At 49.5% G+C, this 17,265-nt stretch overlaps 1 protein-coding gene across 1 annotated transcript in view; it reads left to right on the top strand.

The window, feature by feature from the left end:
• The first annotated feature begins 10,977 nt into the window (after positions 1-10,977).
• The window catches only part of EPCAM (epithelial cell adhesion molecule), an 8,454-nt gene continuing 2,166 nt past the window's right edge, over positions 10,978-17,265 (top strand). Inside the window, exons 1-6 of the mRNA XM_083174843.1 lie at positions 10,978-11,354; positions 14,169-14,279; positions 14,375-14,621; positions 15,774-15,836; positions 16,076-16,139; positions 17,150-17,251. Of these exons, the coding sequence (XP_083030969.1) occupies positions 11,282-11,354; positions 14,169-14,279; positions 14,375-14,621; positions 15,774-15,836; positions 16,076-16,139; positions 17,150-17,251 (660 nt within the window). The 5' untranslated portion in view covers positions 10,978-11,281. The remainder of the gene's footprint in view (positions 11,355-14,168; positions 14,280-14,374; positions 14,622-15,773; positions 15,837-16,075; positions 16,140-17,149; positions 17,252-17,265) is intronic.

Raw genomic sequence — 17,265 nt, 5'->3', positions numbered from 1 at the left:
TATATCTTGTACATTTTTTTTGTGTTGTATGTCTGATGATGTACTTAATTTCCTTATGAAGAATATGGACTGCAGGCAATTGTAATAAATATTGCTTCATTAAAATCATTTAGAAAAAAAAACATATAAAGAAGGTGTCAAAAATGTAATAGCCAATAGTTCAGTGGTTACAGCAGTTTGGATAGGGAACGATCTTGCAAATCACAGTAGTTCGAGGCTTTATTAATTATGCAAAAATATGTAATTTTAGAGGTAAAAATCAGCATCCAAATGATGTACAGTTACAAAACTGTAACCACCGGCAAAATATTTATTGTTTTCAAATATTCCGGATTAAATATTTAATGCGACAGTGGCATCCACTAAGCACACTGGTCCTGTTAATTATCCCTGAACTCCTGTGTTACGTTTACATGCGTGTTTGCTTCTATGGTTCATTTCTATGAGTGTAAATAAGAAGAAATTAAGTATTTTAGAAATCATAGCGTATTCTTCCATTCAGCTTCTACTTCCTACCTGTGCGCTATATCAGCAGTGAACAGGAAAGTGAGAGAACCAGAGATGGAATTGCTTCTGTGAGAAACAAGATAAAGTAAAATGAATATGGTTTTGCAGAAATGTCTCCCTAGTAACCCCCATTGTCCAAAAGAAAATATTAACTTTGAAAAGAGATTAAGGTCCCTCAGGGAGTATATAGGGGTCCAACCGTACATTAGTCACAAAGAGTAGAATACAGACTCTTGTCACAGAGAACATGGTAAGGTAACAATTTACCACATACAATATAAATCACACTCTATAGTGGGTGCAATGACTGGAATGTATTTGTAAAGCACAATAGGTACACGATGTAACAAGTTCAGCAATGAAAACAATTCCTATAAGTGCCTGTAAACCGCATGGAGTAAGTTTCTTGCAAGGTATATAGCGATGGTAACTGACATAAAGTAGAAAAAAAAGGTTGGTGAGGTTGCCATAGATGTAGCCAGGCAGAAGATAAATGCAGCTGTGGCTAAATTAGTCCTGCCAATGGTGGCGGAGTGGTTCCGCATGTTGGTATTTTGGTTTTAGTATTTGTGAAATTCCACAGGGTTCAGTTTACAGATGTCAATCCAGCGCCATTTTTTCAATCCTGCAATACGGGATTGAAAAATTCCCAATCCTGGGATTGGCTTCCCTAATAAAAAACAAAACACCTCACATATTTACCTTTATGGTGCAGACGGGAGCAGCCGGGAGCTGTGCGGGTGGGCGGCTGCGAGCCCTGCGGAGCTGATCTACTGGAACCACAGCTAGGCGCCGGGAGCTGAAGCCCAGCACTAAGTAGCTGGGCCAGAGAGCTGTACTGCTGGAGTCGCGGCCGGGCGCTTGGGAGCTGGAGACCGGCACCGGGTAGCTGGGAGCCGGGTCAGGGAGCTGGAGGCACGTCTGTGAGCGATGGGTAGGCCTGTGGGTGAGCAGAGCAGCTATTTGGCTTGCGCAGTGCGACCTCTGACTGTCACGCTGCACAGAGCCACAGACCAGGCATCGGGAATAGCCTGGCAGCGTCTGAGCTAGTGGTAGGGTGACCAACTTTCCAAAGGGCCAACCCGGGACAGGGGGTCGCGGCCTCGACAAACCCTCCAAATTTTTGGGGGGATATGAAGTACTAAGTGACTAAGGCCCTTCGTATAGGGCTACTGGCTAGGCCTGGGATTACGAATCCCATTATATAGTATATGTATATGATTATTTATTATCTCTCAGACTCTCACAGAGTCAGACTCACCTGGCCGCATATACAAAACAGCGCACACAGGCAGGGGGGCACACTCAGCAGACAGCAGCACACCGTCGCAGACTGACAGTGAGTCAGCACTCAGCAGAGTCGCAGTCAGAGTAGACTCGCAGCCTCCAGCCTCGGCTCCAGCAGCCGTCGTCGGGTCACTGCCGCGCCTTCACCTCAGGCCAGGGGCTCTGCTGCGCAGGCAGGTCATTAACGCCACGCTCCCAGTAATGCTGCCTGACCGCACCCGCCCTGGCTTGCTGCACAGCATTACTGGGATTGTGGGAGGGGACGCGGTGAAACTAACCAATGATGGGAGGCGGCGGCGCACACCGCGTAACAGATTCCCCTCCCACACTCCCAGTCTAATGCTGTGCAGGAGAGCTGCCCGTCACCAACCAACAATTTTATTTAGTTAAAACGGGACTTTCCGCGTCCCGGGAAGGGTTTGGCCGGGACGCGGGATTTAGGAGGTTAAAATCAGGACAGTCCCGGCCAAACCGGGACGGTTGGTCACTCTAGCTAGTGGTCAGATACTGCCCGGCATTAGACTGCACATGCACAGTAGGGATGGGTAATCATATGATGTTTCATCGGTAACATCGGATTTATGGTTCCAATGTTCGATGTTTAACCCTGCGATGTTGAGGATCCAATGTTTCATCACCATCGCTAGATTTCTCCCCCGATGTTTTTCTCAATCTTCCAATGTTTTTTCTTTTGTGTGTCAATGTGTGCTGCTTTCAATGCTTTGCAGCCAGCTCACTCTCTCCTTGATTTATATTCATTAAAAACTTAAGAGACTGATAAAAAAAAAAAACATTAACAACATGACAGTATCACTGCTGGCTGGGCTTTCATATGTGTGTGTGGCTGTGTGCTGCTGCTGTGGGTGGTAGCTGACAGTGGAAGACAGTCTGGCCAGCCATTCAGCAGCAGCACACAGGACAGCCCCACCCCTGCCTCACTGCAACTGGTGCTGTTAGTGAGTCACTGTCGCTGTCTGCTGTGGTGTTTCTAGCACAGGTCTGGTTTGCATATCAGTGCTGATATACAGACCACACTGTGCTTGAAGCACTACAGCAGACAGCGACACTCCAGGCAGGGAAGAGGAACTGCATGGGTTTTCAAAGATAGTGGGTGCTAGAATGAACAGTATAATACGATAGTCACTAGTAGTGACATTGTGGTGAACTCCCTTCATATTTATTTATTTATTAATAGTTTCCTATATAGCGCAGTATATTCACTTGCGCTTTACAATAGGAGACAGTGATACAACAAACAGGGTATTTACAGTCAGTCAAAGATGTGAGGGCCCTGCTCGCAAGCTTACAATCTATCAATTGATTTATTATTATGCAGCAAGCATATCACAGCAACTTACAAAGGGCCTGATTCAGTTGTGGATGCAGACATTTGCACAGTTTATTTCTTTGAAATGCAATGTCAGTCACACTGCACATGTGCAGTGATTTATTAGTAACAGCGGACGCAGATACTGAGTGACAGGTACAGTAGTTTCTATTTGAGGGAGGGGATGGGGGCTGGTTTGTCAAATGCAGACGTGTTTCAAACCTTAATTTGCAGTTGCACTGGCTCCAGCGTCTTTGTTCTGATGGTTATTCTAAGCAACAATGTAGTATGTTCTATGTTGCACTGTGTGTACAGTTTTTTGTTATTTTCTATGATCAACATAAGTTATTAGCCTGTTGCTACAGTTAAAAATCTAGGTAAAAATAGCAGATTGTGAGTTGTTGCAATAAAGGTTTGATAGTTAACGCTTCATGTTTTTTTCCTTCCATAACAAATTTGATTTACCACAAAACATGAACCATATATCCATTGTGTGTGTATAAACTATAAGCCTCCAACAAGATAAACTTAATAGAGGGATTATTTATCATTTCAGAAGCTTATTAGTGTATTATATGCTTTGGTAACCAGTTTATTTGAAAAAATATCGAAACATCCATTAACATCGGTTAACATCGGGTTCACAGTATCAATGTTTAGGTCTAAATGATGTTTTGCTACCAATGTTGAAAAACATCATTTGACCGATGTTTTCTTTCGATGTCCCATCCCTAATGCACAGTCTAATCCCTAAATAGGAAACTCCAATCCGGGCATTTTTTGTGCCAAATCCCTGGATCCCACCTATCCCGATCCTGGGATTTGCCACCCTAGTTCAGCTGAATGGGGAAGGTCTCTTCTTGTTTACTGACAGTGGCGTCACTAGGGTTGGTGTAGTAACTCATGGTGTCACCCCTCCAATTTTTTTTTTTAAATAAACAAAATTGGGGGCATGGCTTATCAGCAGGGGGCGTGGTCTGTACCGTGATTGTACTGTGTGCTTGCAGATTGAGTCAGCACACCTATTCCAATCTTCCAGTCTTATAGCAGTGCTGTATAAATGGATTGATAGATCAGTCCCTGCATTTTTACAGGCTACTTAAATCATTAAACACTGTTTATCCATAATGCCAATTACACATTATGCCGCACACCCAGGGCCGGCGCCACCACTAGGCAAATATAGGCATTTGCCTAGGGCGCCAGCCACTGGAGGGCGGCACTTCGCCCCTCGCCTCTCGCCTGGAGGCTGCAGGGGTGTCCGTGCCGGGTACCTGCGGCACTGTGTGATCTGGAGGCGGGGTCCCTGCAGTGATGCTCGCTATCCGGCAGCCAGGCGGCGGCGCGGGAAGCGCTGCTGGGTTTGAAAACATTCCGCATGCTGATTGGCTGAGATTCAGCCAATCAGCGTGCAGCGAGTTTTCAAACCCATCAGCGCTTCCCGCGCCGCCGCCTGGCTGCCGGATAGCGCGCATCACTGCAGGGACCACGCCGCCAGATCACACAGCGCCGCAGGTACGAAGCCCCCCCCCGTAGGCACCGGGGTGCCCCACCCCCCTCGCCTGGGGTGCTCTGGTGCCTTGTACCGGCCCTGCGCACACCGTGATGCCTATTACACCGCACACCATGATGCCCATTACGATGCACACCATAATGTCAATTACACAATACGGCGCACACCATGATTCCCATTACACTGCACACCATGATGCCCATAATTAAGCCACACACCGTGATGCCAATGACACAATACGCTGCACACCATGATGCCCATTACACCGCACACCGTGATGCCCATTACACAGCACACCGTGATGCCCATTACACCGCACACCGTAATGTCAATTACACAATACGCCGCACACCGTGATGCCCATTACACTGCACACCATGATGCCCATAATTACGCCACACACCGTGATGCCAATGACACAAAACGCCACATACCCTGATCCCCATTACACCATACACCGTTATGCCAATTACACAATATGCCGCACACTGTGATGCCCATTACACCACGATGCCCATTACGCCAAGCACCATGATGTCAATTACACTGCGCACCATGATGCCCATTACAACACACCGTGATGCCCATTACACTGCACACCATGATGCCAATTATGGGGGCCTCGGGCCTAGCGCCCGGCTGTGGTGCCACGGGCCTAGTGCCCGGCTAATTGGCGCCACGGGCCTAATGCCCGACCTAGTGGGGCCACCGGGGAGTCCCAATAAAAAGAGTATCTGTGGCCGGTGCCTGCACAATAATGTAATGTACAGTTTTTGGAGGGTGCGGCACTCGGCGCTGGATGAAATGAATGTACTTGAAAAAAGTTGTGACAATACAACTGAAACATTGTCGTACCACTGTTGTTGGTGTTTATTCATTTCATCCAGCGCCGAGTGCCGCACCCTCCAAAATATATATATATATATATATATATATATAAATATATATATATGACTGCCCTTTAAAATTATCAGTAATCTGCTAAGTGTAACCCCAAAGAAGGTTCATGCTGATTACAGAAAAAAGAATGTGAAATAATCAGTTGTCTCAGATTAGATATTGTACACGGCAGTTGTAAATAAGCTGTAAATCAGTCTGTCAGAAAACTAAGTCAGCCATTTTTCCCACTGGAGCAGCAAAATGAGATTATACATCATTTATCCACATTCCCTTTGGTCATCTTATTTTTCATTTCATACCTCCCAACTGTCACGATTACAGCGGGACAGTCCCGATTTTCGGGTCCTGTCCCGCTGTCCCACCCGCGGCAGGCATTGTCCCACTGCGGGGGGTGGCAGTTGGGAGACCCCCCAATCTAATAGAATAGACGCTGTGCGCATGCGCACAGCGTCTATTCTCGTATGAAAATGAGGTTGCGGCTAATTAGCATAATCCCACCCTCATTTGCATACGCCCGCCCCTTTTCGGGCTCCCATCAGCACAGAAGTTGGGAGGTATGGTTAAAGGACTTTACTGTATGTGACAAAGCTACAATTAAAGCAAGCCACACATGCATATAGTTCGCAAGGACCATACGTTCGCCAAAGCAAACAGAAGGCTGCGGCCGGGGGCCGTGGAGTGGCAACGGACAGTCGCACCGCATAAGAGGGGATGTGTTTGCATTCATTCCCATGCACGGTACAAAGGAGATCAAAATGGCATCACAGCCTTGTGAAAATCTGCTAATCCATTCGCTCACCCTCGAATAAGTGTGCAGTGACTGAGTAGCCAGGGGCTTGGCGGCTGATCGGGGCCGGAGCTGACATCAGAGGTCCTCCCTGAAACCAGCCGGGTGCCACCCCCAAACGCCAGCTGCCTGTCCATCTCTCTGCATACGGCTCATGCTTTCATGGCAGGGGAAACCTCGCACATGCGTACCACGATCCGCACGCATAATCATAATCGCTTAGGCTGCGTATTCGCAGCTGCAGGTCTGAATCGGGCCCATAGTTCTGATACTCGCTAATGCAGGGGAATGAGGTTAAGCTGCATTCTTACTTTTTTAAAAATATTTAACATTTTAGAATGTATTCAGGTGAAGGGACACGAGAAAACATTCCTGGGTACTCTTTACCTAGAAGGGTGCCCACGATTAGTTAATGCGATGCCCGCGATTTTTTACTATGTTAAATGTCCCAATTGACCCGATTTTCCTGTTCAATGTCTCAATTGACCCGATTTTTCCATAGGAAACAATGTTAAATGGCCCACAGAGGCCAAATAGGCACCCTGAAGTGTGAAATGGCCCCCACAATTGTTAACGCCACCCCACGATCAACGTGAACCCGAAGCGTGGAGAGCGCAGCGAGCCCGCGAGGGGCGGCGGTACACGTCCTACGACCTTTTCATACCCCCACTATCCACGTCGGCGTGGAGTTGAGAATAGAAAGTGTGGCGAGCGCAGCGAGCCACCGAGCCCGAAGCGTGGCGAGCGCAGCGAGCCCGCGAGGGGCGGTGGTACGCGTCCTACGACCTTTTCATACCCCCACTATCCACGTAGGCGTGGAGTTGAGAATATAAAGTGTGGCGAGCGCAGCGAGCCCCGCGAGGGGACGCGGACAGCTGTGAAGCCCGCAAGGGGATGCGTATACCTGTGAAGGTGTCCGCGTCCCCTTGCGGGGCTCACTGCGCTCGCCACGCTTCGGGCTCGGTGGCTCGCTGCGCTCACCACACTTTCTATTCTCAACTCCACGCCGACGTGGATAGTGGGGGTATGAAAAGGTCGTAGGACGCGTACCGCCGCCCCTTGCGGGCTCGCTGCGCTCGCCACGCTTCGGGTTGACGTTGATCGTGGGGTGGCGTTAACAATTGTGGGGGCCATTTTACACTTCAGGGTGCCTATTTGGCCTCTGTGGGCCATTTAACATTGTTTCCTATGGAAAATCGGGTCAATTGAGACATAGAACAGGAAAATCGGGTCAATTGGGACATTTAACATTGTTCCCTATGGGAAATCGCGGGCATCGCGTCGGTCGCATCGCATGCGATTTTTTAGTGCATGCGATGCCTGCGATGGGCGCCCTTCTAGGTAAAGAGTACTCATTCCTGCCATTGTGAATGTGCTTTTCTGCTGTACACTGGTGGCTGACAAGTCCTCGGTATATGTCTGTGCTACAGCAACTAGTTATTATCCTCGCTAGTTAAAACCCCAAATGGCCTCTTAAGATCCGAGATAGGCCCTTACTCTGGTTGACTCGCAGGGCTGCGACGGACCTCTCCTCTCTTAAAGGGCTCCATCTGACAAGAATTAGGTCAACGGGTACAAAAGACCGACGTGTAAAAGGTAGGCAGTGCTTAAGGTTGATAGGTAGAAGAGGTTGACATTCTTCTACCTACCTACTTGTCGATATGACAATGGCCGACACGTGTGGTCGACACAGGATTTCAATCTTTTTTCTTTTCTTCAAATTTTTTGTTTCATCATTTACCATCCATGTGAACGATGATTGTGAATAGTAACCTGCTTGAAATAAGCTGAGCACAGCAGAACAAAAAAGGTCCATACACACTGGGCGATTATGCCCAGCGTGTATGGACAGCGATGATCACTATCATCGCTGGGGGGAAAGCCGCACACTGAGCGGCTTTCCCCCTGACCGCAGCCGTCAGCGGCGGGGGGGGGGGGGGGGGGGTGGTGGTGGTGTTTGTGGACAGGCCACTCATCTGCTGGTAATAGCAGCAGACGAATGGCTTTCCAGGCAGGGGCGTAACTATAGCACCGCAGCCCCCGCAACCGCGCGGGGGGGGGGGGTGGGGGGGCGCTGTGCATGTGAGGGCGCCGGGGGCTGCAGTGCTATAGTTACACCCGCCGCCCCGCCGCCATCCCCCACAGTCTTTACCTGTCAGTCTTCAGTACGCGCTGGTCCCGGCTCCCTTCTTCTGCTATGAGGACCACAACAAAATGTCCGCCCCCATGTAGCAGAAAGTTCTCTGAAACTGTCTGCTGCATGGGGGCAGACATTTTGTGGTGGTCCTCATAGCAGAAGAAGGGAGCTGGGACCAGCGCGTACTGAGCGTAGGTAAGACTGCGGGGGATGGGGGGGATTGCATGGGCGGCGAGGCGGGGGTTGGTGCGGCGGGGCGGGCGAGGGTTGGTGCGGCGGGCGAGGGTTGGTGCGGCAGGGCGGGTGGGGGTTGGTGCGGCGGGGTGTGTGGGTGGGCGCCCTCCCTTTAACGGCGGGGGGGCGCCCAAAAGCTAGTTACGACACTGTTTCCAGGCGATGATGCAGGAGCGCGCAGCAGCACTCACCGCTCATCACCGAGCCATACACACTGGGCGGCTTTGAGCTGAAAGTCGCCCAGTGTGTAAAAGTTTGAACTCCTCCGGTGGTATGGCCAGAAATTTCCCAGGCTGAGCGGTGCTGCTGGCGCTGGGTCCCCCAGAAGATTTCCATGCATGCCATCGACCTGTAGGTGTGCGCCATCATCGCTCCACCACACACGTTGTTCGCTCTGTCGACTGCACGCCTCCCACCCTCCACTGCCCCCCAGTCGATCATCTGAAAGCCCAAAACCCAAACACTTGATCTCCCAAAGCCATCTTGAGTAATCCCTACTCATCATGTATGTCATGGGATGGTCATGGGCCATTGATGATTCAAAATCATCGAAGGTTTATGGAATACTTTTGCCATCGATGGGGGAGAACCAGATGGTTCCCCTAAAATCAATGGCACAGCATAACTGATGTGTTGCTGTTATATTTTTTGTAAGTGCCGGGACACATCAGTCAAACAAAATGGATGACTGTCGATATGTAAAAATATTGATGGTCATCCATTGGCTAGTTTCACACCATCAATGGCCAGTTGCACTATTGCCATTGATGGCAACCATCGATGGCAATGATGGCCATCCCTATACCTGAGCACTGAAGTGTGTACGAATACACAAGTGCCCAAATAGCCGAGTGCGCCTGAACACCGAACGCGCTCAATCGTCCAAATACCTGAGCATTTGAACGCGACCGAGCGCAATCGAACACGCTAATACCCGAGCACCCAAGTGCACCCGAGCACCAAACGCGTCCGAGCTCCGAAACTCACAAATAGAGAACGTGCACAAGCTCCCGAACTCTACTGAGCATGCAAACGCGCCCAAACACCCACGTGCTTAAATGCGCCGAACACCTGAATCCATTCGCTCCTGTATGCACCTAGGTGTGCGAACACGCATGAACACCGAAGCGTGTGAATGCACCTGTACACCCGAACACGCCTAACCACCCGAACTTGTGAATGCAGTGGGGGGGGGGGGGGGGGGGGGTCAGCGGGTCCCTGAGTGCTAAGCTGTCGGCGCCGGGGAGTGCTGACCTGGCCGGGCGGTGATGATGATCATAGATATCAGCACAGCAGCGCTGCGGGACGGGACGCGCAGTGGCGGGTATTAGATTTTAAAATACCTGTCAAATGACTGGCCGTTCTCTGATTGGCTGGCTGAGAGCTCAGCCAATCAGAGAACGGCTAGTCATTTGACAGGATCTATTATCATCACCGCCCGGCCAGGTCAGCACTCCCCGGCGGCGCCAGCTTAGCACTCAGGGACCCGCTGCCCGCCCCACTGCTCCCCCGGAGTCTGCATGCATATGCCTGTCAGGTGGGCAGGCATATGCATACAGGGAGGTCGGACGTGATCGTATGTACTGACCCTCCGACCTCCCTGATCCGGTCCGATGTCCACAGGACCGCGCATCGGATCGGATCAGATATAACACACCTGCGATTTTGGGCCGATTTCACCCGATTATCGGCACAAAGTGCCGAAATCGGATGAAATCGGCCCAAAATCGCATAGTGTATGGGGCCTTTAGTCCCACAGATCTTTAGCTGCATTTTCTGATCTTCCCTGCAGCAGGTTAAGATCAAAAGATCCAGTTAAAGATCCGCGGGAGCGCGCATCGGATCACGGTCAGCCGATTAATCGAAAATCGGTGAAAAAGTTGCTGTAGTGTGTGGGCACCTTAATAGGTTTCATATGAGGTTGAAAATGGTAAATGACACAAAAAAAAACTTTGTGCGTCTCAATTTTGCATCAATCTTATCTCTAATGTGTGTGTGTATATATATATATATATATATATATATATGTATATACAACAACCCCATTATAAAACATATGACCCCATTTTCAGTCCTTTATTTACATAACTACCAAACAGATTCTAGTTCCATGTGACTAATGAGTTTCTACAAGAAGAGGGGACGGTCTGCAGAGTTTCCCTTGGTTGGGGGTGGAGAGCTCCCAGGTGAGGCAGCCAGTAACTGCCCACCCCCTGTTCAGGTGAGTCACCCGGGAGTTTCGCCAGTGACGTCACCCCAGGTGCTATATAACTCACCTGGAGCAGAGCTGAGGCTGTGCTTTGTGCAGTGTGACCTGGGACTGGATTGCAGACACAGCCACTGATTATTACACAGCTTCCCATTCGGGCTGCACTGGTTTCGGTGGAAGGGGGTGGGTGCATAGCAGCCAGGTGTAACCAGAGACCCAAACTCGTCCTTGTTTGTGATTCAGGGAGGGACCTGCCCGACCGGTCTGACCTGGTTATATAGGAGGAGGAGGAAGGGATCGCGGCTGAGGACTAGGACTGTGCTGTACGGACCCCGGGGATCACACCTGAGAGGACACCGAGGTCGCGACCCGAAGTGAGGATGCAGAGCTCCGCCATACTGAGACTGGGAGCGGTGCTGGTGGTCTGCCTGCTGCACGTGGCACAGAGCCAAGGTGGGTGTTCTAGGGGTGAGGGTGGCCCCATGTAGCAGGCTGCGCTGTGGCTGATGGCAGTGGTGCTGGCGCTGGCTGTGTAACTGCAGGCTACATTGGGGGCAGTGTTGGTGGCTCTGTTAAGGTGGCTTAGTGGGTAGTGTTGGTGGCGCTGCGTATGATGGGGGTACAGTCTGTGTACATTCATAGGGGGCAGTGTTGGTGGTACTGTATGATGGGGTACTGCCTGTGTATTATGGGGGGGGGCAGTGTTGGCACAGTGTTTCCAGCCTGTGTACACTGGGGGCAGTGTTGGTGTCCCTGTCTATGGGGGGGGGGGGGGGGGGTACAGTGTTGGTGGCATCGTGTATGATTGGTGGGGGGGCAGTGCTGGTGTCCCTGTGTATGATGGGGGTACAGCCTGTGTACACTGGGGGGGCAGTGTTGGTGTCCCTGTGTACACTGGGGGGGCAGTGCTGGTGTCCCTGTATATGATGGGGGTACAGCCGGTGTACACTGGGGGGGGTGGCATTGTTGGTGTCCCTGTCTGGGGGGTTGGGTGAGTAAAGTGTTGGTGGCATCGTGTATGATGGGGGGGGGGCGCAGTGCTGGTGTACCTGTGTATAATGGGGGCAGTGCTGGTGTCCCTGTGTACACTGTGGGGGTCATTGTTGGTGCCCCTGTCTTAAGAGGACAGTGTTGGTGCCCGACTGCCCGTGTATGATGGTGGCAGGCTGCAGGTGACGCCAGGTGATGCAGCAGCATGGCCGGGGTGTGAGCACACAGATAAGGTATCGGGCTGATAAGGCGCCAGTGCCCCCGGGTTATCAGGCGATAAGAGCCGGTGTGAGGGCGGTGTTCCCCGCGTACCGTTACCTCGCACCAGCCGCTGTCAGTAAGCTGTGGTGACCGGCCGTGTGCACCTCCATACCATGCGTAGGTGTGACTTATGGCCGGCGCCATCACCTATCCCCCATCACTGAGGCAGGTGGCCGCCGAGCCTCCAGGTTACATTGGGCGAGGCGCGGCTCGATTACAAAATGGCGCCGGGCGGATCCCTCAGGTGGGCGCCGCAGCCATCTTACCACACACCTGCGTGACGTAGCCGGAGGGGGCGTGGCTGAGCCTGGATACAGATCTGACCTGTAGCTCTTGGTGCCCTACTGTGAGAATGTCCCCCAGGCCCCAGCACAGTGTGCTGCTGTTACCTGACGCCAATGCCCTGATGTATCCAGGACTCTGTACTGGAACCTACTGGCTGGATGTGTTCAGTGTTGTCTCAAACAGCAATTACCTGCCCCATTCTATGTAGCCCGAGGTGGTTCAGGCAGCTGCCTTTGACTGCACCGCAATGGGTTTCGGTTCGCCCGCCTGGTTGTATGAGGCCCGGCAGTTGGGATTCTGACGTTGGACTAATGACTGTTGCAATCATGACCGCGCTATACCGCGCCCATTCTTACAATATCACCGTAACTCATTCCTCCATTTAACTTGTTTATTTCTCTATGGAACTACCGATCTTTGTTTTGACTGCTTTCCAAGCTCTGTCCCCAGGCCAGGTTTTAAGGCTTTCCGTTCTTGAGCGCAGATATCTTAGTAGCTCAGTCGCCTTGATCTAACAACCTATGTTTAACCCTTTGAGTACCACCGTTGCGGTGAGATCCTCAATCTGTAAATAACGACATCGCTCACAGCGACTGTTCTCTTTGGGTGCAATATTTAACTAAACTTCAATTGACTTGGCCATATTTATACTTACAGAACAATCTCTGAGCAATGCTGGCATTTTTAGCAGATATTTTGCGGATCTCACAGCACTGAAAGGGTTAAGCATGTATCGTGTTGGAAGAAAGGGGTAGCGCTAACCTGATATTCCTGTTATATCCCTTTCACACTAGCCGCCTGACCCAGCATAAAGCGAGACCGGGGTGGCGCTGGGAGATGTTGGCATCTGCCATTGAAGTTAATGGGACCTTACCCGTTCATGCTGCCCCTGGACCAGCGAGCGTCCAGGGTTGAAATCCCAGAACATTGGACCCAAGACTATTTTTCAGGACCCTTTCACACTGACCAATTTCCCGGGTGGTTGTGCGTTCATGTGCAATAACCCGGGAAATATTTGTCCGTGTGAAAGGGGTATTGCTGCTCGCTGCAGATGATAAATGCTGGTACTATGTTGAAATGACTGGAGTGGACTGCAGCACCATTTATCATCCACATAGAGTCATAACAAGCTCACCTGTAAAATAGACTGGCTCCTAACCAGTCGCAGTTTTTACCTATGGGCTGCACCTTTTTTACCTATTCTCCCCCCCCCCCCACCCCAAACTGGTGCTGGGACCTGTGGCAGCGGAGGGAGATCCTGCATCACCACTGCTTCTAACTTTTTACTTATTCCAACACAGCCTGTTTAATGTGGAAGTTAAGAGCTGATTAAGTTGGTTCTCTACTTTTCTAAATTTTTCCCAGAACACTTTTGGTGCTTTGCTAGTGATCCCTTGAAGCTGACGGAAGTATTAAACCGCTAAACAATGACTATACTTTATTAGGTTTGGGTACAAACGTGGGAGACGTGATCACCTTACAATGGGGCCTTTAAAGTGATTGATTTAAGTGTCTCCACCTGCAGTGACTTGTACGACTTTGGGCCCAGATGTAACGGCCTCAGAGTTAAATAGCCGTGCGGGATGCTGGTCGGGTTTCTGGGACTTATGTTTTCAGCCTTACAACCAACCACCACTGTAATGTTTTATTTTGGGCTGATTTTCTCCTTTAGGCTTTCTGTTTATGCGGTTGGGTGTAATGTTCTGGTTTCATGATCTTTGTCTTCTTTAGATTGCAAGTGTCAGACCCATTACCTGGGGAAGTGTGATGCCGCTGGGGGAAGTTCCTGCACTTGTTCTATTGGCATTGGTAGAGATACGCAGCCAGTGGACTGTACTAAATGTGAGTATCTTTCTGTATCACTTTAGAATGGGAGGGGGTTGTAATTGATCGATTTGTTTGCTGCTGTGCTAATATGGCTTGCTTGATCTCTTCAGTGATTCCAAAATGCTGGTTAATGAAGATAGAAAGTCTTGGCACAAAAGCCGGCCGACGACCAAAGCCTCAAAATGCCCTGGTGGACAATGATGGCCTGTACAATCCTGACTGTGAAGCGGATGGGAGGTTCAAGGCCCGCCAGTGCAATGGCACCGACACATGCTGGTGTGTCAACTCTGCAGGCGTTAGGAGAACTGACAAGGGAGACAGTCAAAGCAAGAAGTGCTCGGAGCTTGTTAGAACTTAGTAAGTATCTTTCTACCACACCTTAGGCTTACACTGGCTGTGTGCTATGGTGTAGTATTGCAGCAATTGGCCGATCTGAAAGGGGGGTAGGTCGACGTTTTTTTTTTTTTTTTTGACCCAAATGTTGACATGTGCACAGCATCACTTGCTGTGCTTTGGGCACGGCTACTCGCTGCACTCGGCACACTATTTTATTCTCCCACCACGCCCTAGTGGATGGTAGGGCATGAAATACCGCCTGTTGGCTCGAAACAGTGAAAAACCCCATGTCGACCTTTTGACTATCTACCTAATGCTTGTGTCGACCTAGTTGCTGTAGACCTAATGACCGTATCCCACTGGGTGAGATTGCAAGTTCTACAGCAGCGACTGAAGTGTTCCTGTGACACTGGCTGTGCGTCAGTTTTACACTGTCTCCTGTTGCTTGTACAAAGTACAGATTCATTTTGGGTGTTGAACAATCTCCCCTAACCCCCTAAAACAGATTCCTTAAATCTTTGCTGCAGTCATGACAACCCGCCATCTTTGCACACCATGTGACTCTTCTAGCGCTGTGCTTTGTCATGTGATTCTCACATGCGCAGTACCTGGTCAGTTTCCAGAGTTGTGCAAGGCACTGCAGAGATGAGGGGTGCCACAGTTTGCATAATGTGCCCACTCTTCTCTTAAAATGCCCCTTAATATTAGCATTCCTCTTCTCTTAAAATGCCCCTTAATATTAGCATCCCAATATATTTAAGTGTAGACTGTTTGAAACTGGTATAGCTCTAAATATCGCAGGGTTGCCGACTTTTAGAATCTCCTCGCCCGAGAGGAGATTTTCTGCAGTAGCTCAGGGGGCAGGGCTTAAGCGTGCCATCATTAAGCCCTGCCCCAGGTTGTAAAATAGCCAAATTCATGGATCTCTGGAGGGGGCGGGTCTAAAATTGTGACCTTTTTAGCTTCGCCCCCTCAGACCCGTGGATTGCAGCATTTAAAGGTCGGGGGGGGGGGGGGGGGACGACGACCCGATTTTTGGGAAACTCACATTCCGGGAGGGTAGGCAACCCTGACATATTGGTAGAACTGTCCTCAACTATGCATACTGTAGGACTTCTGGTTTTGCCATTAGTATTGTGTCCAGTTTATTTACTTTTTTTTCTTTCTTTATAGTTGGATTGTGGTTCAGATGAAGCTTAATGAAACGTTCAGTGGATCACTAGCTGACCTCAAAGCGTAAGTACAAAATACATGAAAAGGCAGAATTACCAGGTAGAAATTCTTGTCCCATTAACACATGTCCTTTCATAGTGTGACAGGGTCCACATTCCTATAAAAGGACCAATGTTGAAAGGTGACTTAGTAGAAATGGCTTGTTTGCAGTGAGGGGTTCAGACTGCACTCTGCATTTAAATGCCAGATTTATCGGGCCGTTTGTTCTGATCCAGGTATTAAACTGTTCTTTCCTGTCACAGGGGAATCACCAACTTGATTACAACCCGGTACAACCTTTCTAGCAGCGCCATTGACAATATCGAGGTAAGCGCAAATGTCCACCGCTCTAAAGGGAGAACAATGCAAAAAGATCAAAGCCTGATGGCCCATACACACAGATTATGTTACAATCTGGCTGTTTCCAGATTTTCATTCCAACAACCATGTGCTCCCAAAAAGATGGAAAATGGACAAATGCAGCCATCTGCATAAACGGATTTAACCAATTTGCTCGCATGACAATTTTTGGCTGTTTTCTGTGTTTCGGAGCAAATGGTCAATTGTTTCCTCCCAAACATTTCCAGATTGGGAAGAATTTTATAGGGTCTGTGGGCCTTAACAAGAACCTAACCTGATTGAGACCATTGCATGTCAAGGCCCATACACTAGAAGATTATTTCCAATCTGGCTGGCTGGAATGAAAATCTGTAAATTACAATCGATCATTTGCTTCGAAAAGTTGTAAAATGGACAAAAGCAGTAGTCTGCATAAATGTAACCTATTTCTGGGTGTGAATGGTCAATTGTCATTTGCACAGATTTTCATTCCAACCAGCCAGATTGGAAAGATAAACTTCTAGTGTGTATGGGCCTTAAGGGAGGGGGAGTTCCAACCAAATCCCACAGCTGACGATTTTGGCATACTGGCATGGCAGTATGCACAAAACAAGACCTTACCGGGTACATTAGGAAGGCTGCTGGTATACCGAAACCAAGATGTTGGATGTAATAGCTGCAGACTGGAAACTCTCATCTAGGGTTGTATCTGAATATAGTGTCCAGTCCATGGAGGCTGGGACTCTTATAACGAGACTTGGGTAGAATTGGTCCTTTTTTTCAGAGTTGTGGAAAGAGCAGTGGCTGACTGATCTAGTGGCAGATGCTGTGTATCTTGGTACCACTCGTCAGTACTGGCTCAGATGCTTGTGAAGTAGCTATTACTGAATATCCACTAGACTTATCTCTGACACTGTGGGCTTACTTGGGATACATAAATGACTGCTTGTCCAGATTTGGTGTCCTTTAAAACTTAACACCGGTTTTGTTTTTCACAGCTGGAAAATCAGTATGTCTTCATTGACTTAAAGCAAAATTCTTCAGCGAAAGGTCCCCGCGATGTGGACATAACAGATGTTGGCTACTACATGGAAAAAGACGTAAGCTATAATAA

The sequence above is a fragment of the Crinia signifera genome, chromosome 3 (assembly GCF_055691185.1).
Source record: "Crinia signifera chromosome 3, ASM5569118v1, whole genome shotgun sequence".
In the NCBI taxonomy this organism is placed as follows: Eukaryota; Metazoa; Chordata; class Amphibia; order Anura; family Myobatrachidae; genus Crinia; species Crinia signifera.
Note: the sequence above shows the minus strand (reverse complement) of the source record. Positions and strands in the feature narration are given on the sequence as shown.